This window comes from Plecotus auritus (assembly GCF_963455305.1).
Source record: "Plecotus auritus genome assembly, chromosome: 2".
Classification (NCBI taxonomy): domain Eukaryota; kingdom Metazoa; phylum Chordata; class Mammalia; order Chiroptera; family Vespertilionidae; genus Plecotus; species Plecotus auritus.
The window spans coordinates 51747645-51774406 of NC_137771.1; the positions used below are offsets into that span (position 1 = coordinate 51747645).

Consider the following 26762-nt stretch of genomic DNA (forward strand, 5'->3'; position numbering starts at 1 on the left):
TGGTCTTCACATGGAAAGATTTAAAATTTTTAAAGTAGTTCCTCACTTCCACTGGACAAATTTAAGATACTGACAAGGCATAATGACCTGCCTTATCATTTTTTGCTTTCAGTCAGAAATGATAATGCATGCACACCTGACAGTTCAGTTTCTTACTGTTTAGCAGATTGGTGACATTAATTTCTCTGTTGTTTTCTGATGAAGTAATGGGGCATTATACAGTTTAAAAGAGAACTTATATACCAAATATTGATTATTGATTTTTCAAAGAATTTGAATTCTGAATTACATTGCAATTACTCTGAATAGAAATAGCCTTGTGATTCAGAAGGTAATTCAGTTTTGTACTACATCTTTGTGACCTCCAAGGGTCATTGCCAGTATTTTTGCAACAGACACACAGCTAAGTGTCAGGGATTCAGAAATGCAAGGCCTGCTCCAGAAGCTCATATTAGCAAGTATGGAACTAACAGCTTAAAGAGATTTCAGGTTATTGATTTGCCAGATAAACTAACTTCCACTGTATTAAATAAGTAAATCCAATAATGTTATCATCAAGTAGTAATACAAAGAATTTTCCCAGTGTCTATAGAAAATAAGACTAATGCTACACGTAGGTTCTTACATAAATCTTAGCAGTTTTATTAAAAACATTTCTCACTAATTCACATTAGGGGATTGACTAACAGTGGTAAATAAAAATAGTGACTCAGCTTTGTTTTCCATTCAATGAAATATCTATATTGAAAAAAGTATTTATTTGATACAGAAAAAAAAACAGTTTTAGACATTTTCAGAGATTAGCTCATAGGAATGTGTACATTGTAGAATATGATGTATCAAAGAACATGAATGTGATGAAATAAAGTACATGTATGTGTTGTCAACATTTCAAAATGCAATGAGATAGAGAATTAGGTATAACATTGAAATTATATAGGTTACTGTAATTATAATTTGCACCAATTAACACCCATACATTACCCAAAGATTCCAGAGTTTAAAATTACATTAGCAACTGCTTATTTTTTCTCTATATTGAGAAAAAGGGAATGGGGAGAGGTAGAAGAGGGTAAAGGATAGATGAGTGGTGATGGAAGGAGGCCTGACCTGGGGTGGTGAACACGCAATACAATATACAGATGTTGTATTATAGAATTACATACCTGAAGCTTATGTAATTGTATGAACCAATGTTACCCCAATAAATTCAATAAAATAAAGAAATACTTACATTTGTACAATTTCCTTTAATCAACTGGGCTTTATTATAAATTTTGCATTTCTACATTTAATATTCTTTTTTCTTCCCTGATTTGCTTTTTGTCTGACTTAGCAGCTAAGTACTAAGTTGACTTATATAGCCATATTTTACCTCAACTTCAAAATGGAGGTGGTGATGACTTACGGAAGAGTGTAACTTCAGGCCTGGATCGCTGCAAAGACAAAAATAGGTGGAAGATATGTGATCTAGAACTCAAGTGAGCAGGAAGGGGACATGAATTTGGGAGGGACAGAGTTGGTTAGCTAAAAAGAACCACAAAAGTGACTACAAAACATATCAACATATTGCACTGAATCTAAACTTAATGCATCCCATGCTCAACTTCAACTAAGCCAGATCCCAAATGTGCCACATTATACCCAAGGAAGTATGATGGAGTGAAAGTCTATGCAGCAAACTGCAGCAATATTAACCAATTGCCTTTAAAGTATATTTCTTTGTAAATGTTTCTCACCATGCATGGGAGAGGCCTGAAGCTTAAGCTTAAACACCTTTGGAGTAAATGCATTTCTGCTTGTTTGTTTAGGGTAAGTTATAAGCTGGGATAAGAGGAGAATACTTTTGACATGGTTAAAAGACTATGAACTAGTTCAGAGATTTGATAAGCAACTTCTTGGAGCAAAATAATAGAGTTGCCTGGCGGAATGCAATCCACATTTCAAGTATTTGTCATAAATTTAAAATGAGACTAGTCAGCCAAACTGATTTTTTCCAACAAAGCTTAGTGCTGTAGCAGAAAAGGCAGAAAGATGGATTCAACCTAAGTTAAGTTCAGGTAGGTGATGTGACACAAGGAAAGAGGGCAACTTTTCTGAGTGACATTTGTGAGAAACTGTGTAATGATGATAGAGTGTTTATCGTTACTCCCAGGGAGGCAGGAAAGGTAGATGAAGAAAGATAAATTGAGCATATTCATAATATCTCACATTAAGAACCTCTGCAGGTACTGGGATGCATGAACTGGAAGGCTAGGAGGTGCTAGTCAGACGTTGGCATATCTACAACTGAGATTTCAGAGGTGATACTGATATTTGTGGTGACAAAGTTTAAGTGGCATCTTGGGAGTGAACTACTGTGATGCAATATAGGAAAGGGTTGATTATGGATGTGGATTGTTTATTTTGTTCAATCCAGATGAAATTTTTGAAGTGCTAGAATGTATAAGTTACCATGGAAGGAGTTGGTGATACAGATTAAACAAGATTCAGTTCCTGCATCAAGGAACTCACAGTACAATATGTAAAGCACTATGGTAAGGATACCAACACGGAAGAAAGGATTCCTCACCAAACCGAGAAAGAGCATAACAGGCTTAGAACATCTGCAAAGGCAAATTGCAACATAAAGTATAATGCCTTGAAGAACAGCAAAGAGTTGGGTTTTCCTGGAGGCTCTAGTTCGAACGGAGGTATACTGAAAGAAGAGGCTAAGAAGTAAGCGGGGGTCAGATAAGAGTTCTTTGTGATACAGCACAAGCATCAGGGCTTTATAATCTTTGGATAATAGGAGAACTGTTGCAGGCAGGAGTAGACATAATGAAATGTGGAGACCGAGGGTGGAGGAAGGAAGTGACTGCAGTTTTTTGGATAAAGAAGACAGCACACCCAGTTTGAATTATGTGATGAGAGTGTATGTGTTATACAGTTTTCACTCTTACATTTGGATTCAGACAAGGTCATCCAAGTTTGCAATCTAGATGGACAGTAGTACATTAAGGTGGGAATAATGAAACCAGCATTGCTTCCCTTGTCCAGTTGTTAACATTTTGTAGGAACGAGCCTAGGAAACATGAAACACCACAATGTAATCTCCATGAGGGCTTCTTTGTTTTGTTCCCAGTCTTTCTCCAGTGCCTGGTATTTAATAGACTCCTAATAAGTACTAATTAAGTGAAATTATTGAATGAATTAAACTCTGCCTTTAACATCTGATCTCCTCCTTTGGTACCTTCATTCTAAGGTAGCATCATGCTAGATGTGAGCCACTTATACCTTTTCTCTGGATTACTTCTCTCCTTCTAAGCCTTATTCATCATATATTTTAAATGTTCAAGATCAGGCTCTTGCCATCCCCATATATCAGCCATATAGTTTGGAGCACAGTAATTTCCTTCTTTATGCCTAAATCTCTTTGTCTGTAAGGCAGGGCTAATAGCTAACGTTCACTCAGCATTGAGCATTAGCATTTAGAGCCAGGCAATGTTCTAAGCACTTTAAATGTTTTAACAGAGTTCATTCTCATTATCCCCCTATGTGACCAATACTATTGTCATTCACCTATTACAAATGAGGAACCTTAAACCAAGATCTTACAAGTTAAATCTGAACTGTCTTAAATTGTGCTCTTAACCACTCTAGTCTGCTCACTGCTTGTCCAATAGTACGTACCTCATTGGATAGTTGCAAAGATTCAAGAATAATTTAGGTATATGCAGTTTGAAAGTACCTTACTATATACTAGTAAGTGTCCAATAGAAGTTAATGTTATTATTTTGTTTTATTTTTATTATTTTTATCTTCTTAGGGAGTTATATGTTTACTTAACAGAACAGTTATTATGACATGCAGGAAATTAGACTATTTTATTTTAGACAAATCTAACTTGAAAAAAAGCCACTCCTTCTGTGATGTTTACTTACATCTACCTTCCTACAACTTTCCTCATTGATTCTGAACTGGGGATGAAGCTAAAACAAATATCTTCCTTGCAACAACCCCCAGATATACAAAGATGATGTCTTTGACACCTACATCTTCTATTCTCTAGCCTAATTTTTAGTTTGAGTTATTTTAGCCATTTCTCCTATGGCATGGTTTCCAACTATTCTTTGAATAATCTCTGATTTGTTGAAGACACCTTTACTACTATACTTGGAAACCTAAAATACTGTAGTCCATATATGGGTTAATGGTTGCATATAGATCAGGATATTGACAAAAAAGATTTGGGGACAGTCTTGTCATAGTCTGACTTAAATTCCTAGAGACCATTTTAATGTTTTCTTTGCATGAGTAGGTAGTATTTCTTTACTGAATGAATGCACTTATTAACAAATGAATCAATGAATACTGAGCTTACTCTTGAGTTAAATCCCCAATTATGTTCACACCCACTTCTGCTACTGTTTATACTTGTATGCTTGGTTTGAGGGACATATGGCAGGACTTTACATTTGTCCCTATTAAACTTCATGTTGTTAAAACTATCAAGTCTTTGAACATTTTCAGATGTTTTTATTGATTGTTTAGAGAGAGAAGAAGGGAGTAGGGAGAGGTAGAAACATTGATGAGAGAGAACCTTAAATCGAATGCCTCATGCACATCCTCTACTGGGTATGGAGCCCGCAACCCGCGCATCTGCCCTGACCAGGAATCAAACTGGTGACTTCTTGGTTCATGGGTCAATGTTCAACCACTAAGCAACACCAGCTGGGCAACATTTTCATAACATTTTTAGATACTATTTTAGTCATTTAATGTATTATCTCTCCCTCTCAACATCATGTAGATTTTTTTCCTTTGTGCCATCAATATAATCATCTGAGTATTTAAATGGAATATATTATACTCATGTTCATATTAAAATATTCATAAAAGTTTATGGCTGAAAGTGTTTTTAATTAATTATAAATTAATCACATTTTCCCAGCAGTGCATTTTATTAACTGTCACTAAGAATATCTATTTTTATTCAATAATTCCTAAATTATACAAATATTTTTCCTAAATATCCTCAATTGGAGTAATTAAATTTAAAACATAGTTAGAATTTTATGAACTTTTTAGTGGCATCAGCATCTGAAATAAAATTGAGAAACATAAAACTAATATAAACTGGAAACAGACTCAGACCCTATGGAGCTAACCTTTTCATCACCAAAAATTAACTGAGGAAGTTAAACAGTCCCAAGGCATGTAAGACAGGACAATTGAGAGAATTAGCAAGAAGCTTGTCATCAAGAGCTGAACAATTTTAGTCATCCAATTTTGTGCATCAGAAAGAATTTCAATTGTGTACTATGAAATTAATGAATAAAAGATTTCCCATTTGTGAGAGCTAAAGGGCTAGTAATAAGCCAAGTGTATTATTAAATGAAAGATTTCAAGAAAAATGGGAGAAAGTTTCTTAAAATGTCATCATGATTCCTTGGCAAATTGCATACTCCAAAAGTTATTAAACAAAGATGGTAAAAATAAAAGGAAATAAAAATAATACTTTGAATTATGATCTCACATTTTAGAAAAAATATAATGACTGGAATATCTCAGTGAATATCATGTCACTTTAGTGAGAGAATATAATTTTTTAAATTTGCATTGGCTATTTTATATTTACTGATTTGAGAAAACATCTTTATGTTTATTTGTATATATTTTGAAACAGGTTCCATCCTGTTGGCTTCCAGTTTTGTGTAGTCTCTGGGAATTGCAAGATTTTTTTATATATGCCAGATAATCTCATCAATTTTAAGACACTCTAAAATTCTCTTTTTTTAAAACTTAAAGTTCCCTAGCTTAATTTTGACAAAATTAGACAAAAGTCAGATATTATGATTTTTATACTTAACATTTCTCTTAACATCATTAGAAGAAAAATTTAATAGGTATGTACATAAATATAATCTAACTATTATCAAAATTAGTGGAATAAAAGTAGCACATATGTCAAATCAATAGGACAGCCTAAGATTGCATATATATGGCACAAGTTATAGAAATTTGTTGTAGTCATGCAAAATATATGTTCTATTTATGTTAATACTGATGTAACTGTTTTCATAGCTCATTTCAACTAATCAAAGTAAGACTCCTTCAAAAAGAATTCTAAGTGGTTAGGTGCCAATTTGAAGAAAAGACACTGAGATGTTCTCTAATTTTTTCTGACTATTAAATGTAGTGCCTACATACTATAGGAAATTTGGGAACTATAGAAATAAATGCAAAAAGAAGAAAATTAAAATCAATCATAATTCCACCACTGAGATTTTTAAAAATTAATATTTCAATATAGTTTCTCCTGATTTTTTCTAACTTTTTAAAGTAAATATAAATATTAAAATATTTTTATAAAATATGAAAATTTTAATATATCAAACACCTACTAACCAAAATGAACAAATGTTAATTATTTTCATATTTGAGTTAGATTTTTAAAGAAGTAAAACACTGTAGTTCAATGAGAAGTCATCTGTCCTCCCTCCTAGTCTTATTCCAATCCTTCCTTTTTAGTCTGATCTCAACCTCAGGGCAATTGGTGTTTTGAATTTGGTATGTATCTTTTCCACATAGCGCTATTTTCTACTGCATAAATATATTTTGTAAATACATAACAGTGAATTGTCAATAACTACGTTTTCAATCAATAGTGTTTGCAAGATCTATCCATCTTCATAAAAATATAAATAATTTATTTTTATTGTTGTATAATATAACAACGTATGACTTTATTATTATTTGGTTATCTATTCCTTATGCTGTTGTTTATTTGGATCATAACCAAATTTTTATTTTTATTAATTATTCTACAATGAAATATTTCTACAATAAGATTTTTCTATATTTCAGATATTTTAGTTGGACAGTTGCCTAAAAGTAGATATGAATGTTTTCACGACATGCAAAACATATTTGCAAATGTTTTCCTAAAAGGTAACACTCATTTATATTCCTCAAAGGAGTTTATGTGAGTGCTTAGCTTACAGCACCTTCACTAGCATTAAAAACAACAAGCCATTCTTGAGTTAATTCATTCATTTTTAATGGAAACTATTGACTTTGGGATGAAATTAAGTAGCATGAAAAAAGGCAATTTATGTGTTAGGTTGGGTGTAAGCCATTTAGCTTAATTCCAAGATCCACTTTAATACGGTCTATTAATCATGAAATGCCATTTCATCATTTTAAGTTGTGGTTTTTGTTTCAAAAAGGTTATGCATTGATCTGCTAAATATATTTCATCTCTGCTATTATTAGGAAGTTGCTAAAATTTCTTCTGTGGTACATTTTATTATAATATCCAGTAATAAAAATATTATCTTTTTTAAAAAGCCAACATATGATTTACTTTATTTATAGGGCATTTGTGATCACCAGCATTCTTTATTATTTCAGGATTTCAATTTTAAGCTGTAATATGATGGCATCTTTGAAGCCAGAAGGCCTGAGAAACAATCCTAGCTGTAGTTTTATAAACTTTATCAAATCATTCTCATTTTCCCCAGGAAATAATGATCAGACTCTTCATAAAGTGGGATGATTATTACCTTATAATAAATAAAATAAATCAAAATGAGAAATTTTGAAATAAAGTAGAAATATAGGTTAGCATTTGTTATCCCTTTCCAAGTACTCATAGATGCATAGGGTCCCCAGTAGAGCCCACTGTTAGAGATATTTTAGAGGAACAAATGTTCAGCTGTATCTGCCACTTTGTCTGACACAGCCAAGGGAGCAAGTTACACAGTACATCAAAGGCTACCCAAATCATTAGAGATCATGCCAAGCCTTATATTCCCACAGCATCCTCTTCTGCCCACACACAAAGATTTCATGCTACATAGGCTTACAACCTGAATTTTGTCATTGCCTGGAATCCCTTCAGAAATGTTAAACTCCTAACTTCTATTCTCTCCTAATTTTTTTTTCATTTGTCTCATTCTTTCAATCTGTCATTCTTACTAGTCTTCTTTGACCTCCTGGAAACCTGAATTATCTTGTTTTTTTTCTGTTTTTCCCCGACTGTCAGTCTCCTAGCTGGCCCTCCAATGAGTTAAAATAATTATCATTGGTGGAGCTATTTTGATTATCTTTGGCTTCCTCTTTAATTTCCCTTAAATGATTCAGTATACACCATAGTCCCCAAGTGTTCTATGTATACACAATTCTTGCCCCTTTCTGCTCAACAGATCATCTTAATCCCTATTTCATCAAGAAAATTTGAGCCTGGTCGGCATGGCTCAGTGGTTGAGCATCGACCTATGAACCAGGAGGTCACGGTTGGATTCTTAGTCAGGGCAGGTTGCAGGCTCGATCTCTAGTGGGAGGCATGCAGGAGGCAACCAATCAATGATTCTCTCTCATCATTGATTCATTGATATCTCTCTCTCTCTTTCTCTCTCTCTCTCTCTCTCTCTCTCTCTCTCTCTCTTTCTCTCTCTCTTTTTTTCTCTCTCTCTCCCTTTCCCCCTTTCTCTCTGAAATCAATTAAAAAATATAGTTGTTTTATAATATATATTTTTTCTTTATTGATTAAGGTATTATATATGTGTGTCCTTATCCCCTAGTTGTTGTTGTTGTTGTTGTTTAAGAAAATTTGAGGCCTTCGGACATGCTTTCTCTCAACTTCCAGCCCCCTCCCATACAAAATGCCCATCTACATCCACACCATCCTTACCATCTTCCCTTGAACTTCAGTGAATGAGATGTCTCACTTCTTTTCAAGGCCAGCCCCTTTTCTTGTGCTATTGGTCCCATCTTTTTTTTTTTTTCTTGTTTTTTGGAATTTACTCCATTAATTCTATACTATTTTATGCCTTTAATCTTTCCCTCTTTGCTAGTGTTTTTCTATCAGCTTCCTTTTCCTTTGACTTCCTCAATTTCTTTATAACCCCTCAACTTTTCTCTTCTCATCCAAACTTTACAAAGAATATTCTATCTGCATTATGCCCATTTATTTGCCTCTTATCTTCAACTCTATATAATATAGTTATAGCATGAAATAGTTATCACTAAGTTTCCCAGTGTCCTACTATTTCCAGAATTGAGTGGACATCTTCAGTCTTTTATTTCACTGGACACCTGTCCTCAGTGTATGACCACTCCTGTTCACTTTCTTATTCTTAACCCAACTCTATTTGTTAGATTCCAGTAACCCCTTACTCTCCTGGACTCCATAACTTTTTGCTTTTTTCTGTAGGTTGCTCTTCCTGTTTTCAGCGCTCAAGTGTTAGTGTTCCCCAGGGTTTCTTTCTCAGTGAACTGCATTTCTGATACTCTTCACATTCCCCTTAGGGAACTTGTCCACATGGTTTCCATTTCCACAAAATAATGTCATATCCTTAACTCAGATTTATTTTCTAAGCTTCAGATTTTAATAGCCAACTGATTCCTTGAGATCTTCACCCATGTCTCACATAAACTTAAAGCTAATCATGATCTAAACTGAATTCAGTCTCTCCCACATATATGCTTCTACCTCAATATTCTGAATCTTCATTGTTGGCACCACCACATGCTGGGAAGCTAGGAGACATACATGACCTACTCTTTCATTCCCATATCCAGTCACCAAGTCCAATGGTTTTCATCTTCTAAATGTTTCCTGAACCCAACTTTTTCTCTTTATTCGTCATCTCTTTCATTATTAGCCCTAGTAAGTTTTGGGTTTTTTTTCCCCTTTTCTTTTTTCCACTAGAATAAAGTGATATATATACATCTGATACCTATCTGCCAAAAATCATTCCTAATAAACATCTTTTAGTGGTGTTCCTTCACCCATAAAACAGAGTCCTATCTCCCTAACAAAACACAAGGCTTCCATCTGTAAAAGTGGGGAATTGTAACCTACCACTCCATTCTTTTGACATTGTTTCTATAAATGCTGAGTCTAACTAATATGTAGCTTGTAGGTAAACAGCATGTTTGCATAAGAATCCTAGGAACTAACTTCAAAAGATACAGATTCTGTCCTTCAGTCATCCCAGTTCCAGGAGATTTGCTGACCTTTGACCCTAAAACCAGGATGACAAAAAACAGTATAACACACACCAGGTCATCACTTAACCTCTAAGATCTAAGTCACAGTGGGAATATTTTCCTACACAGAGAAATCTCCCACATGTGCTCATGCCTCCGATTCCACAGTAGAATGCCATGCTCTGACTTTAGATTTTGATCCTTGTTGTAAAGGAAATTTATCCCAGGAATAGTCCCATATTCCATTGCAAATGCTGGCCAAAGGCATCCCGTAATATCTCCCCAGTTGTCCTGGAAGTCCCGGAAGCCCTTTTAATGTGTCATAGAAGTATGCATAACTCCTACTGATCCACAATTGCCAATATTCTAATAATAACATTGATACAATTTCATTCTTTTCCACTAGTATACTGTAAAATACACTGGCTTTCTTAAGTCTCAAATTTCATTAAACTGTAGTTGTGTCTTATTTCAGTGATAATTCTTTCAGTTGGAAGAGATAAAAAATCTGATTTCAGATATGGCTTAATTTCAGACTAATATGATATTATCAGGATCCATCTTTTAATTCAAACAGGCTCTTCCCTTACTTCATGCTGGAAGCTCCAGGGCTATATCCTTCCAGTTTTGAATCCAGCAGGGAAGACCAAATGCCTTTTCAAAAAAGGCCCATTCAAAGAATTATCTGCTCTGAAGGGATCATGTTCCCATCTTTGAGCCAATCCCTGTGGTCAGGTGAATATGCACTAATTAGCTTGAGCTTTAGCCACTCCTCTGGAACAGTAAAAAGGAATTAACTCCAAGGGAAGCAGGCAGCCTTTCAATTGGGGAACAGATCATTTCTGAAAAGAAATCAGGAAAATATCACCACAAATTAAGAAATGATGCTGGCAGCAATAGCAACCTCTATCCTCTCTATTCAGCCTGCTTCCCAGGAGACAGAATTTAGAGACAGCTTTTTTTTAAGAAATTGAAGTGTTTTCTTATGTGCCGTGTGTTACACCTTGGTTATATTCTCTCTCTCCTTTCTCTGAACTTCTCTACATTATTCTTTCCTCCCATGTGCTATCTTGTGTTCTGGTTATTTATATACATTCATCTGCCCAATTAAGTTATTGGCTATGTCAAGGCAGGAACAAAGTTTGAATAACCATGGATTCTGATTTGTGCCTTTCCTATAGTAGGCATCCCCACTATTCAACAAATAATTATTTGTTGATAAATGAAGGGATAAGAAATGAGTGTGTCTTGGTGTGGTCCTCTTTGGATTCCTCTTGTTTGGGACTCTCTGTGCTTCCTGGACTTGTAAGTCTATTTCTTTCACCAGGTAAGGGAAGTTTTCTGTCATTATTTCTTCAAATAGGTTTTCAGTATCTTGCTCTCTCTCTTCTTCTGGCACCCCCATAATTTGGATGTTGGTATGCTTGAAGTTGTCCCAGAGGCTCCTTACACTATCTTCATATTTTTGGATTCTTTTTTCTTTTTGCTGTTCTGGTTGGGTGTATTTTGCTTCCTCTTATTTTAGTCATTGATTTGATTCTCGGGATCCGCTAGGCTACTGTTGAATCCCTGTATATTATTCTTTATTTCAGTCAGTGTATGCTTAATTTCTGACTGGTCCACACCAAAACACATCATAATTAAAATGCCAAGGGCAAAAGACAAAAAGAGAATCTTAAAATCAGCCAAAGAAAAACAGTTAGTTACCTATAAGGGATTGCCCATAAAACTGTCAGCTGATTTCTCAACAGAAACTATGCAGGCCAGAAGGGAGTGGCAAGAAATATTTAAAGTGATTAATAGCAAGAACCTACAACCAAGATTACTCTACCCAGCAAAGTTATCATTTAGAATTGAAGGTCAGATAAAGAGCTTCACAGATAAGAAAAAGAAAGGAGTTCATCCCCACCAAACCAGTATTATATGAAATGCTGAAGGGTATTGTTTAAGACGAGGAATAAGAAAAAGGTAAAGATAAAAAATATGAACAACAAAGTGACAACAAATACATATCTATCAACAATTGAATCTAAAAATCAAATGAATAAAAAATCTAATGAACAGAATAAATTGGTGAATGGAATAGAATCAGGGGCATGGAAATGGAACAGACTGATGATTCTCAGAGAGAAGGGAGTGTGGGGGTTTGGGAAGTGATTAGTCAAAGATCTTATATGCATGTAGGCATTACCTATGGACACAGACAATAGGGTGGCGAGGGCCTGGAATAGGGTGGGAACCCAGTGGAGGAAATCTATGGGAGGGAAAAAGAGGGACATCTGTAATAATCTCAACAATAAAGATTAATTTAAAAAAATGAGTGGGTCTTATTCATATTGTCATCACCTCATGGTAATGTATTTCCTGGAGGGGGGTGTGTAAGGCACTAACACATATGATAAAAACCTACTGTGTGTCAGGTACTGTGGCAAACAATGGGGATATGAGGTTGTAGTGATTAAAAAACAAACATTGTTCTGCCCTTCAAAAGCTTATCTATATATAAAAGCCCATCGACCTGACTGGCGGAATGACCAGAACAATCAGAATGACCAGTGGCTATGATGCGCACTGCAGCAGCCAAACAGCCTGATCTGTGCCCCGACCCCCGCCCCCGCTGGCCCAGCCCCCAATCAGCCCCCCAACACCCCGATTGAGGGCAAGGCTGGCCAGCCAACTGCCCACAGCCCCTCCCCCTGGCCAGCCTCACCCTCTACTGCCCCCCCACCCAATCAAGGGCCAACCGCCCATGACCCCTTCCCCCTGCCAGCCTGGCCCAATGGGCCTCCATTGGGACCCCACCTGTGCATGAATTCATGTACCAGGCCTCTAGTACTCTAATAAAGAAATAATGTACTTATTGAATAGTGTGTAATAAATGCTCCAAATGATAATTATAGGGTGTTAAAGGAGAATACATTTTTATTTTTTTTTAGAATTCGATAAGCAGTTTGATTAAATAAAAAGTGCAATTGTCTCTGTATTAAGAACTATAATGTGAGCCCAGCCAGTGTGGCTAAGTGGTTGAGCATCAACCTATGAACCAGGAGATCATGGTTCAATTCCCAGTCAGGGCACATGCCCAAGTTGTAGGCCCAATCCTCAGAAGGGAATGCGCATGAAGCAGCCGACTCTCATTTTCTCTCTTCCTCTCCCTGAAATCAATAAAAAATATTTTTTTAAAAGAACTAGAATGTGAAACATACACCTCTCCTGGGTAGAGGAGGCAATTTCATACTGACACCCAGCAGCATGTCTTTTAAAGGTCGTTCTGATTGTTTTCAGATTAATTCTAGGTTGGCTAACTCAAGGACCACCAGTTTTGCTGAAGGTTTGTTAAATTTGGAATTTCTTAGAGGATTAACATTAGATTCCCAAATATAAGTTCCAGACCAAGAAATTATATCTTATACTATAATAAGAAAAGACTAATTTGGTTTCTTCTCCTCTTTCCTTTCTCCCCACTTCTCTCCCAGCCTGAAGTTCTGGATCAAATACAAAATTTAAGGGAGTTATGGATGGATAATAATGCATTACAAGTACTACCTGGGGTATGTAAGTTTTTATTATACCATGTTGTTCAGCATCTGTGTTATATATTAACTGCAATTGAAGATACTCTTAAATCTCAGTGTTTGCATTTTAAAGTAGTAACACATCTGTTAGGAGTGTTCCGTTACCAAGTGCTTTTCAGTAATTTGTTTTTGAGTATTTCATATACCCTTCGTGGCTGTTACAGGTATGTAAAATGTATGAAAGGCTTTTCTTGTTCTCTTAGGAGTATATTTGTCATCTCTTTCTGCATGTGTTATTTTTAAATTTTATATTGTTATATTGTAAAAACAGAAATGCTATATACAATACCAACTATTTGTTTTGTGCAATCATCTTTATTCTTCTCGGTAATTAGATAATGGTTTCTGATCATATTGTTAGATCTCTTCTACAAAATAAAAAATCTCTCTTAGTTCAGGTGATATTTAGTAAAACCCATTTGAATGTTTGAAAATGGCAAGGATCATACGGTGTTAACAACAGAAAGTAAAATTATAGTCAAATTTTTCCCTCAATTAATGCACTGTCCAGTATCTCCCGAGCAGTAGATTTGCCAATCAACTCATTTAGTGTGCCTATTCCTTCTTTTCCCATCCAGTGAAAGAATGACTTTCCATAAAACATTGACTCTGCCTATCACAATGCATACATTCAAATAAGCATATGTAGGCTGGCTAGCATGGCTCAGTGGTTGAGCATCCATGTATGAACCAGGAGGTCACAGTTCTCTTTTGATTCCCAGGGCACATGCCTGGGCTGCAGGCTCAATCCCCAGTGTGGGGTGTGCAGAAGGCAGCCAATCAATGATTCTCTTTCATTATTGATGTTTCTATCTCTCTCTCTCCCCCCGCTTCCTCTCTAAAATAACAAAAATATTTTTTTAAAATAAGCATGTGTACACACACAGCAGCAGCCACAAGGTTCCCAGTGGTGATAGCCAATTCCAAACTTCCTCCATTAGGCTAATTAGCCAGGGAAGAAGAATTTATAATACTTCTTCCACCACTGAGATTTAGGTGCGCATTCCCGAAGCCAATTTTATTCCTCTTTAGAATTGACATTGAAAATTTCTTTAAATGATTACAAAAGCAACAGGAACAAGAAGCTTATTCTCTTTTGAACAAGCCTGAAACCACATAAAGGAGAAAATCTGGCAAAAGATTAGGGGGAAAATGCTTTCTTTTCTTATTGAAAAAATGCATTTCTGCCATCATCACAGACACAAACCAAAAAAGCATGCATATCTTCTATTTATTGAGTTATTGAAAAACAATTTACAAATACACCCATCTGAACCAGAAACTATCCTAATGTCAAGGTTACAAAAATAATATATTCAATGATCTTGAATATATTTGTTTGAGGAGCTCACTTACACATAACAGAGAGAAAGATCTGGATTCCACTACACATAGTACAGCCTGATTTGTGCCATATTGAAGGTATGTACACATCCTGGGGCAACACAGGTAAGATCCTCATCAATTTCTGTGCAAGATTGAGGAACCAAAATGTTTCTACATGTTTCTTCAATGTGTTTATTTATTTAAAAACACACAGCATTTATCATGGGCTAGGCATCTATCTAGGTATTTTACAAATACTGACTCATTGAATCCTCATAATAACTATGAAATTGGGTTTTTACCATCCCCCTGTTATAGATGAGGAAACTGAAATGGAAAGAGTAAGTAACTAAGTGACTGGCCCAAGGTCACACAGCCGGTAAATGGTGGAACTGTAATTCGAACCAACTCCCCAGGCTGTTGTTCACTATGATGTGCCAGAGTTTTATCGCTAGAGAATCAATAGAAGGTACAAATGAGAATTAGGTTTATCTTACTTTTCACAATCCTTACATTCCCAAAGTCTAATCTTGCAAACCAATTCAGGACTCAAATCCCTTAGTAAGCTTATTATTTAAATGGCAAGGTAATATGAAATCTGTAAAACAGATAATGCTGCTTAATTTGTCTGTTTCAATAGTAGATTTTTTTTGTATACTAACAACTTTAAGCAGATCTCTTATGTTAGCAAGTACACTTGAATTTCACATTTTGCTATACTCCTTGTGGAAAGACCCCACAGCTACCCTGTCAAACAGGTGTGGCTTTCTCATGTCAGTGCTGGCAAACAGCTGTTACACAATTACCTAGTAGCACATGACTTTGAAAGACTAATCTTGAATGTGGTTTGCAGCCTGTCTCTGTTTCACAGAATGATTAATCCTAAATATTTAGTGTCATAAGACAGAGGAATAAAGGCAAGTTTATTTTATTATTAGTTCATCTATCATAATACATTAGGTAATGTATTTTTTAAATAATTGTAGAAGCCTGGGCTATCATTTTTCCACTGTAGTTTTCATACATCAGAGAAGCAAATAGATAATGATGAAAAATTATTCTTCTACATAACTCTGTCTTGTGACCATCACTCTGAAATCAATCAACCAAAATATGACTAGACAATGTATTGAGTCCACATTTATTTTTAAACAAACTTCAATGTCTTCTTTTGCTTGTGATGGCTTCTGCTCTTCCCATTTGCTCTCCACTGTTCACCATGGCCTCGCTGTCCAGGGGGCTGGAGGGACATTCCATATCCTCAAGGACTCTGAGACACTGGGACTCAAGACCTCTTTCACTCTAAGATACTATTGCCTTTCTAAGGTGCTTGAGAGTGAGAGTTTAGAAAAACTAAAAAGAAACACCAAAGAATTATTTTGTTTTGTTTTGTTTTTTTAAAGATGTTTAGAAATTTTAAACCAAAATATTGACTTGTCCTGGAGATAGCAATGAAAGAAGCTTCAAAGAAGAAAGTTGCTCATAAAAAAGGAACAAAAGATACACACACACACATAAACACATATATCATTTTTGCCTTGCTCACCGGAAGAGAAGAATGAGATAAGGCAACATAATAGTTCCTTGGGGTGGAAAGCTGTAAGTAAAGTGACAGTATTTTTCCAAATGACATATTGCTAGGCATGGGGAGAAGCTCAGCTCTCTGGCCTGACTCACCCAAAGTACTCAATTCCTAGTCTGGCAGGTATTAACCTACTCCCCAACTTTGTTCCTCCTGTTGGGAGCTGAGCTAGCAAGGCTAGAGCCATGTGCTGTGTTACTTTGGAAGTTAGAGGGCAGAACTGCCAATATAATCAATAGGCTTTGTAGTGAGTAACCCAATAAAGGTGAGTTTAAGTTTAGCTCTACCCCTTATTAATGGGGTAACCTTAGAAGGTTACTTGCAGTCTATGCTCCCATGCGTCACCCTCCTGGAATGAAGAGCTTACTCTATTTCTCCAGCTTCTGGGAATACTGCTTGCAGCTCCCCGCCCTCTTCAGGAACTGCCTTCACCTGAAGAGAACCTCCTCACCCAGGGTCACACTATTCTGGGAGACCGCAATCCAATGACCAATCCATGCAGGGGTGTAAAAGCCTGGCCCCTTTGCCCCACTCAGGACAACTTTTAAGGCAATTCCCACTTCAGTGCTCCGTAAAGGGTCAGCTGAAAACTTCCTCAAGACTTGATCACAGCCCACTTCTTCATCTGCCCAATCCTACTTCCTGCCTTACCTCTTTCTTCCCACTGTTACTGACTCTAAGAACATTCTCTCATAAACTTCTCTTTGTCTCTGCTTCTCAGGGAACCCAATGGGTAACATTCCTGAACCTCTAAGCTTTAATGTGAGTGAAAGGGCAGATTCTGACTCAGTAGGTCTGGAGTGGGTCTAAGCATCCAAATTACAAACAAGCCGCCAGGTGGTGCCAGTGCTGCTGGTCTGCAGAGCACAGTTTGAGTGGCAAGAATATAAAGTATTAAATCAAATAATAAATACAAAGTGCTTAGCACAGTGCCAGCTGTGAGCTTGTGTTTGTAGTAAATTTATTTTCTGTATTTGGTTAGCTATACTTTGTCAAATAAGTAGAGACACTATAATAAAGTGTACACTGGTAGAGACTAAGCAGATGAACCACTGAACACTGGTATGTGTGAGACATTTATTTGCATGACATGCCCTTAAAGACAGGTAAATTAAGACTTTCATCTTGCTTTAAGTCCTATTGTCCGTTGTCTCAACTAAGCCATTACTGTTCGCTTCCTGCAAAGGAATGACTTGATTCCTGCTCCATCCTCAGCAATCAGTTACTCAATCATTCCACTTCGACATCTTTCTGGAGCCCATTCCCTCTTCATCCTCACTTCTCCCACATGAATTCAGGTCCCTCTCACCTCCTCAGCTAAACTGCTTCTAGATCTTCCTAATGAGTCACTCTGACTCCAGTCACGAATCTTCTCCTTACAATTCCCTGAAGTTATTATTTCAAAGCAGAAGTCTAGTCATGTCATTTTTCATCTGAAAAGCCCTGAACGGCTTTCCGTGCCTGTTAGATAGAGTGCATATCTCCTCGCATAACATGTAAGGCCTTTTAACAGCTGGCTTCTTATCATCCTAACTTCATTGCGATATGCTGTCACTTTGAATTTCTCACCTTCCACAAACATGCCGTGCTTTTTCACACTCCTCTGGGGATGTATGCGCTGTTCTCTCTTCCATGTATGGGTTCTTCTCTTCTTGACAAGCAGTATCTTCCAGGCAATTTGCAGCACTATGCTTCCGGGGCATTCCCTACATGCTTTTTTCAGTGCCATATCGCAGGGTATCATAATCATTTGTTTATTTGATGGTTTCCTTCATTACTCTGAGCTCCGTCATGATAAAGACTTTGTATCATGACAAGTCTCTCCCCATCCTTAGCTGACTTTGTCATGGTTGTTCTCTGGTATATAACACAAGCCCTAATTCACAGTAGATCCTCAAAAAGTATTGTTGAGTGAACAAAGTATTGAATCGGCTTAGTATAAAGTCCAAAGCACAGTTTAAAACCTTTCTTATGCATTTGAAATTTTAAGAATCAACATGTCAACATATGGTGCTTTGGTAGCAACTTTGTGTTATATAATTCAGTGGCAACTCTGAGATTATTGCTGTGTGTGTTTTTAACTGCTGTATTGAGATATAATTCACATAACATAAAATTCACCCATTTAAAGAATACAATTCATTGGTTTTTAGAACACTCACATAGATGTGCAGTCATCACCAATATCTAAATTTAGAACATTTCCATTACCTCTAAAAGAAACCCTGATGCCATTAGCAGTCACTCCCACTCCCTTCTTCCCCCAGCCTCTAGCAACCCTAATCTATTCCCTATAAATCAGTCTATTCTGGATATCCATATAATGGAATCATACAATGGGAGGTCTTTTGTGACTAGCATCTTTCACTGCATATGATTTCAAGGTTCATATATTTTGTAGCATGCATCAGTACCTTTTTTGATAAATAATATCTCAACATGCAGATATACCACATTTTATTTATCCATTCGTCAATTAATGGACACTTGGATTGTGTCCACTTTTCGGCTATTGTGAATAATACTACTTCGAACATTTGTGTTTTTGTGTAGACATATGTTTCATTCTTGAATACATACTTAGGGATTACTGGATCATATAGAAACTCTAATTTAACATTTCAAAAAACTGTCAAACTGTTTTTTCCAAAGTGGCTGCACCATTTTATGTTCCTACTAGCGACACATAAGCATTATAGTTTCTGCACATTCTTGCCAACACTTGTTATTGTTGTAGCTTCTTTTAATTTAAGGTTTTTACAACTTTAAAATGTCTTTTGAAAGTTTCTCAACTAACCCTGAGTTTATGCAATGTCATCAAGTCTATAGGGAAGTTAAAGATGTTGGTGTACCTGGATATGTCAAAAAACAGAATAGAAACAGTGGACATGGACATTTCCGGATGTGAAGCCCTTGAGGACCTCTTACTATCATCCAATATGTTGCAACAGTTGCCGGACTCTATAGGTGAGAATATATTTTGTCATAAATGTTTGTCAAATATGTAATTTTCTTTCTTGACATTATAGTTTGTCTGTAGATGTGGGAAATACACTGTTAGCCTGATATTAATAAATTAGCAAGTTCATTATTCAAGATGATAAAATAGTATTTTACTGTTATCTTAAAATGAGATGGTAACTCTAGTTATCAAATTCAAGAAGGCTCTCTTATTAAAATGATCTTACTAAATTGATATATTTAAATAAATTTTTTCAGATCTCCTAACTGAAAATGTTATTTTAAGGAGTATATATCTTAGATTTAGAGTAATTTTATTACAGTAGCTTCTATTCACATAGTGTAGTTATATTCTATTTTTAACATTATTGTAATATTGCTGTGATCTAGGAATAACATAAAGATATACAATAAATATAAAGTATCTTATACTTCTATTATTTTAAAAAGACATATTGTCTTTTACATGCTGAGATTCATGAGGGCAGATAATTTGTCTGTTAGTACATATTAAGCATTTAATCCACTTTTGTTTTAAATTTTTATATTAGTAGAATAATAAAAGAATCTAATTTAAATAATGAGTAAATTTTTTGCATAGCTATCTTGCTATTATTTATGAGAGTACTCATCAAGTAGGGTAATCATCAAATAACTTAACTTTGGAATATAGTTTTTAACACTCTGAATTAAACATGTCATATGTTCTGAATCTTATTAATCCTTCTGAAAATTAAGTCACAACTGAGGCAGCCTGATTGAAGGGAAGCTAGAAGACAAGGTAGTTTCCCAAATTATTCTTCAATATCTTGTTGCTTCCATGTTCAGGCTAATAGAGAATATAATTTTAAGAAGACAAGATAGCTTTTCTTTTCCTCCTCAATTTGATAACTTTTTGATTTATATAATCACATATATTATAACAATATTTCTCCAATCTGCTTTGTCATAAGACTTATCTGAGTGCTTTATTAAACACACATTTCCAGACTCTCACTCTGAAAATTCTGATTCAGTAAGTTTGTGATAGGCCCTCTAATCTGTATGTTTATTAAACATCCTAAATCAAACTTATGATCAAGCAAGTTTGGGAAATATTCTTTTGTGCAATAGAAGTTAAGGAAGTATAATGATAAAAAGAGCATTCTCCAGTCAAGATACACTCCTACTCAAACACCACTCCATACCTCTTCAAAGACATAATGAGAATAGAAAAATAACTCATGTCAATACTGCCTCGTTGATACCAAGAACTATACTGGTATGTGGTAAGTGCTCTTCAAATATTCAGAAAATAAAATAATTTAGACATACTTAAGAAGAATGAACATCTACCTGAACCTGAGATAGAATAAAAACATATCAGTGACCCCAGGCCTGAGAGACTCCAGACCTCAAATAGCAGTAGCAGCCTTACCTTCCTTTCCTGCTGGGGGGGGAGGGGCGGGGAGAAAGACCTTAAACATAACAAGGGAACTCACATTTACAGGGGATTGAAGAAGGAACTCCTTAGATGTGAAGAGAGACTGCAAAAACCTACAGCTAATATGTGGAGCTAGGGTGGAAGGCAAAAACATATAAAGATTCACCGCTGGAAACTGTGGCTAGTCACAAGCTGGTTTGGACTAGATTTTCAATATCCACATGGGATGAGAACACCGTGTTGCTAATATAAGACCTAGTTCTGAACTCCAGAAACATAAGAGTGAGGTGAAATCATGAAACTGCTAGACAGGCAGGGGTGAGCATAGATGAGAATACATTCACCCTCACAAATGAGCATGTAAACCAAAAAGAAATTTAAGCTAATATTATTATGGCAACCCAAATATTCAAATAAGTAGGAAAATTTACCCAAGGGAAACTGAAGTCATCGAGCAATGTAAAAAAAGAGTTTAAGTATATTTAGATCTTCAAATAGATAAAAGGAAGAAAAATATTTCTCTAAAAATAATAATAACTTATAAAATAAAAACAGAAGCTATGACTAAGAACAGGTAGTTATTTTTAAAAATAATCAATTAGAAATCCTGGAAATAAATATATCACATAAAGAAATAAAATATTTTGTAATTATTTGTTTAAGCTATCTTCCTTTAAGAAAGCAGGATAGGAAAGTAGCCTGCTGGTCTAGGAGAGGCAGCTGAGTTCAGATTCTGGCTTTTCTGCTAGCTGTGTGACCTTGAAGAATAAACGAATTAATCTATGTAACATTGCTTGCAATAATACCTGGAACATAGTAAGTACTCAATATTAGCTGTTATAATAATATAATCATTATTATAATCTTAAATTTAATGAGTACACAGTATTTAGGCTTTTAAAATTCTATTACATGTGCATAAATTTCATGTAAATATCAGCTATAGTATTAAATAAATTATATTAATATTTAAATATATTTACTACTAATTATATATTTATAGCTAAAAGCATAATAAAAGGCCTCCTTTATCTTTCTTTTTAGTACTTCCTAGTTGGGAGTATAGGATAAAGAGGTTGGGAGTTGGGGAAGGGTGCCAGTAGAAGGAAAAGAATAGGATGAAATACTTTTGATTCCTGTAGAGTAGACAAGGAGAGTCCAAGCAGATGTGATATAGAAATGCAGTAAAGGAATTATCTGCCAGGGGAAAATAATGATTAGCAGTGATGGTGAGGCCACAGGCCTAATTCCATTCCAAGGGCAATCAGATGCCTACAAAAGCTCCAGTACCTGTCCAAGAAGCGCCTCTTGGATGGAATATACAAGTGACAAAGTAACCACATCACAAATGAGGGAGGTGCCAATCCAGGGAGGCCTAACTTGCTTCAACTTTCAAAGCTGTAGAAATGTTTGTCAATTGTCAGAGCCACTACCCCATTCTTTAGAAACATCTCTTACATCAACCTTTTGGCCTTAATCCTTAACCTGACTCATAATTTCCTCACTACTACATCACACCTGGGGACTATGATTCTCTTAAAGAAGGCTTTGAGATCTAGCTGGCTTCCTGGTGTTGGCTCAGCCCAAAACTTCTTGTGACCGAGTCAAGTGATGTTGAGGAAATCAACCCTCCTCTAGCACCACAGGTGGGCAGGGCCAATAGTTTGATCAGAGTTAACAAGTCATACAAAATTTACCTAAGATTCCTAGTCTTATTTTCTTTTCACAATTGATGAGCAAGCTCAGGAGTTCTTTTACACGTTCAAGGTTGATATTTTAACATACACACCAGAGAAGCTAAGGTGACTCAGTCACCCTTTGAACGGAGATGAATATGGCAGTGGGTGTCCCAGCTTCAGAGATAAATGATCCCAGTGTGGATTGTCCTCTTTTTCAGATGCTGGGCTGTTTTCAGTACTGTGTCCTGGGGTCATAAGCTGATGTATTAAACTCTAAATATTATAGGCATTTTTCCAAAGCAGTCTGACAGTGATCACATTTCTCCCCCTCAGAGTAGAGATTGTGAGTGCCTCTGAAGACTGTGTAACTGAGCATACTGCAATTTAAAGTCCAGCCACAGCTTTATATCAGAATTGTTGTGACTTACTCTAAGACTTTAAGGAATCCTTGCAATACTTGCAGTGGGTGGGCATGGTCTTCTCAAAGCCTGTTCACAAAACACTGCCTGTACAAGATACTCCTCAGGAACACACACAAATGCCATAACTTTGGATAGAAACATTGATACAGTAATATATTAAAAAAGCCTAGAAAAACTTCATTAAAAAATCTGTTTTACTTTGTTTAACGTCATTTCCCAAACACAAACTTGTACCCATCGGAACAAGTTTTCTGCAAAACAAGTAGTCTAGAATATGTGTGCATATTTCTAACGTAAAACAAAAAATTAGCCAGCTATTAATGCTTTGCCCTTGGATTTTGGCTATTTAAGCCATATTGATATTATATCTTATGCTATGGCTGGATAAAAGAAGTTGTTCTCAATTACTCTGTGGCTAATATTCACTAAAACCCTGGGAGTAGAGCAAGCAATACTGGTGTGGAGAGCATAAATCAGACAGCAAAGATAAATAGTTGAAATTTCATTCTTGGCAAGTTCTGCATAGTATATTAAAAATTTCAAATTTTTGTGCTTACTGCTGATCCAAGTCAAGGTTTTATGGTAACAAAAAGAGTATGATGTCATATGTTGTAATTTTCCAAGTGTATAATTATAACCACTGCATTGTCCTACTTAGTACCCATTTGTTAATTATTAGGCTTAATTCAGATTTGTTTTCCATTTGTATGACAACAGGAATGTTAGTTATTAGTGATTAGGAGTTAATTAAATATTAAGTCACATCTGCCTTGAAAAATTTCATCTGGTCCATTTGCTGCATAATAGAAAATGGAAATGTGGCAGTATTACTGTCAACTCAAGTTTCTATGGTGCCCTATGTTTTGTTTACTTGTCTGCATTGATGAACTTGAACTCCTGTTGACATAAGTAAATTTTTGCAACTGGAAGGTCAAAACTAGACTGCACACAAATATCAGTTTTTAGTTTTTATATATGCAGAGTGCAGCCAATTAGCATAACAAACATTCATCACAAGTAATTATTTTATTTCTTTTATAGTGCATTTTCCATCAAAAATCTATCCTTGTGTATTAATAAAACTTCTCTGTTTTAGGACTGTTGAAAAAACTAACTACTCTGAAAGTGGATGACAATCAACTTACAGTATTACCCAACACAATCGGAAAGTAAGTGCCAAAGTTTCACACCAGTCATCCTCTCTGAAGCCAGAAACAGAAGGATTGGTTGAGTTTTTTTATTCAAAACATTTTCCACTACAGATACCAATAACCTTATTCATATGTAAACTTGTTTTAGACCATATTTTATTTAGTTATAGATTTTATATATCTTAATTTAGTTTTATATCTAATATCACGTTGACACCCAACTATATAAAATCATGAAAAATGCTTAGCCATGACTCTTTCATGAGAAAGTGATTACCCAACCTTCAATTATACTCTTGCCCTTAATTTTACACATTACTAATTTGATGTTTTGACTGCGTAGTAACTCTAAATTCACTTGAATATGTCTTAAAAAATAAAATCAATTTAATGTGCATTATGTATATGTTGCCATTACATTATTAGTAATATTTGATATTTATAGAATTATAATGTATTTTAGCAGTTAAGGAGATAACCATCTGTCTTAGCTTGCACTGTTTAAAAGTTTCAAGATGAAAGATTAGCATTGTATTTTAAGGATAAAACATATGTTATTTATTTGAGAGCAATTTATATCTAATTTTTTGTTGACTTTAGCATTTGGTTCTCAATTATTTAAGAAATATGTATTCTTACCAGTGTTTCACTGAAATGCTTTTGTCTACAACTTATATAAAGTGAGAGATCAATAAGGTGGTCTTCATTCTGAAATTATGTAAGACCATTTTATAGGGATCTTGCTCCACATCTCAATGAAGAGTTATATAAATCTGTAATTTAACACATTTGGATGTACTTGGGGTGGGGAGGTTTTTAAAAAAAACACACAGATTTATTAGGTATAACTGACATGCAATAAGCTACATATATTTAAAGTTTACAATTCAATAAGTTTTGACATAGACAAAAAGCCATGAAACCATTGCCACAATCATGATAGTGAAAATATCCTTCAATCCCATAGGTTTTCTGGTGCCCTTTCCACTTTACTTCACCCCAAGTTGGCAAGTAACCATTGATATGGAAAACTTCATTGACTAAATTCAAATTCCAATGTTCAGACTTTGGAGAGTAATAAAAGTCTCAATCATTTTTTAATATTTTTGTGTCCTTATCATACCATATGTTTTGTTCTACAATTACTTCCATTTTCTCCAAAATAAAGTAGAGCCAAATTTACTTTCTTTAGGGGTACACAAAAGTAATTATCTTTATCAGTCTGATGCATTTTAAAAACTTTCCTATCTTATTATTTTCTTGGGCACTAATCTTTCCTGTTAGATCAATAATTAATTCAACTTCTTTTATCTCTACAAAAGTTATGATTGGTATTTTGCCACTTCTGTTCATGTTTCTTATATAAATTTATATAAACTAATAACTCTAGCTCTGTGAAGATAAGTTAAAGAGATTTGACAATGTAAAAACAGACCAAAAAAAGTTTATTTTTCAGTATGCAAGTAAATTTTATGCTAGGTTATTTAAATATTTAGTTTTCATTTTAGTTTTTCAAAATTGATACTTTTTGGAGAGAATCAAGATGGTCGCATAGGTAAACACTGGAATGCACCCTACCTCCCACAGCCATATCAAAATTACAACTAAAATACAGAACAAATATCATTCGGAACCACCTGAAATCTAGCTGAAAGAAGTCCTACAGCTAGAGAAGTAAAGAAAGTACATCAAGACTGATAGGAGGGGTGGAGGCTTGGAACGGGCAGGTCGATACCCACATGTGGTGTTTTTTTCAGTCATGAGGGATATCTTGGCTGTGGAGGCCTCCCATTAGGAGCCAAGGGTCCCAGCTGGCCCACACCATTACCTATGGACAACAGGGTGGTGAAAGCTTGGGGTGGGGTGGGAACTGGGTGGAGGGAAGCAATGGAGGAGAATAAGGGGAACATCTGTAATATTCTCAACAATGAAAATTTAAAAATAAAATAATTGGAAAAAAATGCTACTTTTTTACCTTAAAAGTACGAAAAAATTATCAAAGATAAATGGGCCTAATTAATTCAAAGGTTGATACTGGTTTAGAGGGATAAAGGTTAATAATCTTATCATAAAAGCTTACTTTTTAAAGTAATTTTCAGTGCCATTAAAATCCTCTGATTATTGTTTCAGGGAAAGTAAAAGGGAAGTGTTAGATTAGTCCAATCACAAAAGCAGAACTTTTTTATAAAGCAGTAGGGAGTATATGGGAAAACTCTCTCTCTTCTGCTCAATTGTTCTGTGAACCTAAAACAGCTCTAAAAAATAAAGTCTTTTAAAAAAGAAGAAGAAGAACTGACAAACTGGGTTATTTAGACTTGGTTATTTGGCACACATTTTGCCAAAAATGAACAAAGTGAGCTTGACAGTTCAAGAAAACAACTGACAGTGTTTGTTGCCAACAATAAAATTAGAGCTATTAAGCAAAAATTAGAATTTTGGAAAATTTTATCTGCTGCTGTGAGCTTGAAAGCTTCCCAATAGTTAAAGGCTTTTCTGATATTATGAAATGTGCCAACATTTGGAAAATTTGTTTAATTCAGTGAAGCAACGTTTTTCAAACAACTAATGCATTAGTTATAAAATCAGGCATAAGTAAGAGACCCATTCAAAATGGAAAACAGACCAGTTGATTTTAATGTATTGATATAAAGAGAAAGAAAAGTTC

At 35.3% G+C, this 26762-nt stretch overlaps 1 protein-coding gene across 3 annotated transcripts in view; it reads left to right on the forward strand.

Moving 5' to 3' along the window:
* LRRC7 (leucine rich repeat containing 7) overlaps window positions 1-26762 on the forward strand; it is a 496684-nt gene that overhangs the window by 344764 nt on the left and 125158 nt on the right. For all 3 annotated transcript variants that reach the window (XM_080658305.1, XM_080658301.1, XM_080658302.1), the window contains exons 9-11: window positions 13455-13529; window positions 19284-19428; window positions 24043-24115. In XM_080658305.1, the coding sequence (XP_080514431.1) occupies window positions 13455-13529; window positions 19284-19428; window positions 24043-24115 (293 nt within the window). The remainder of the gene's footprint in view (window positions 1-13454; window positions 13530-19283; window positions 19429-24042; window positions 24116-26762) is intronic.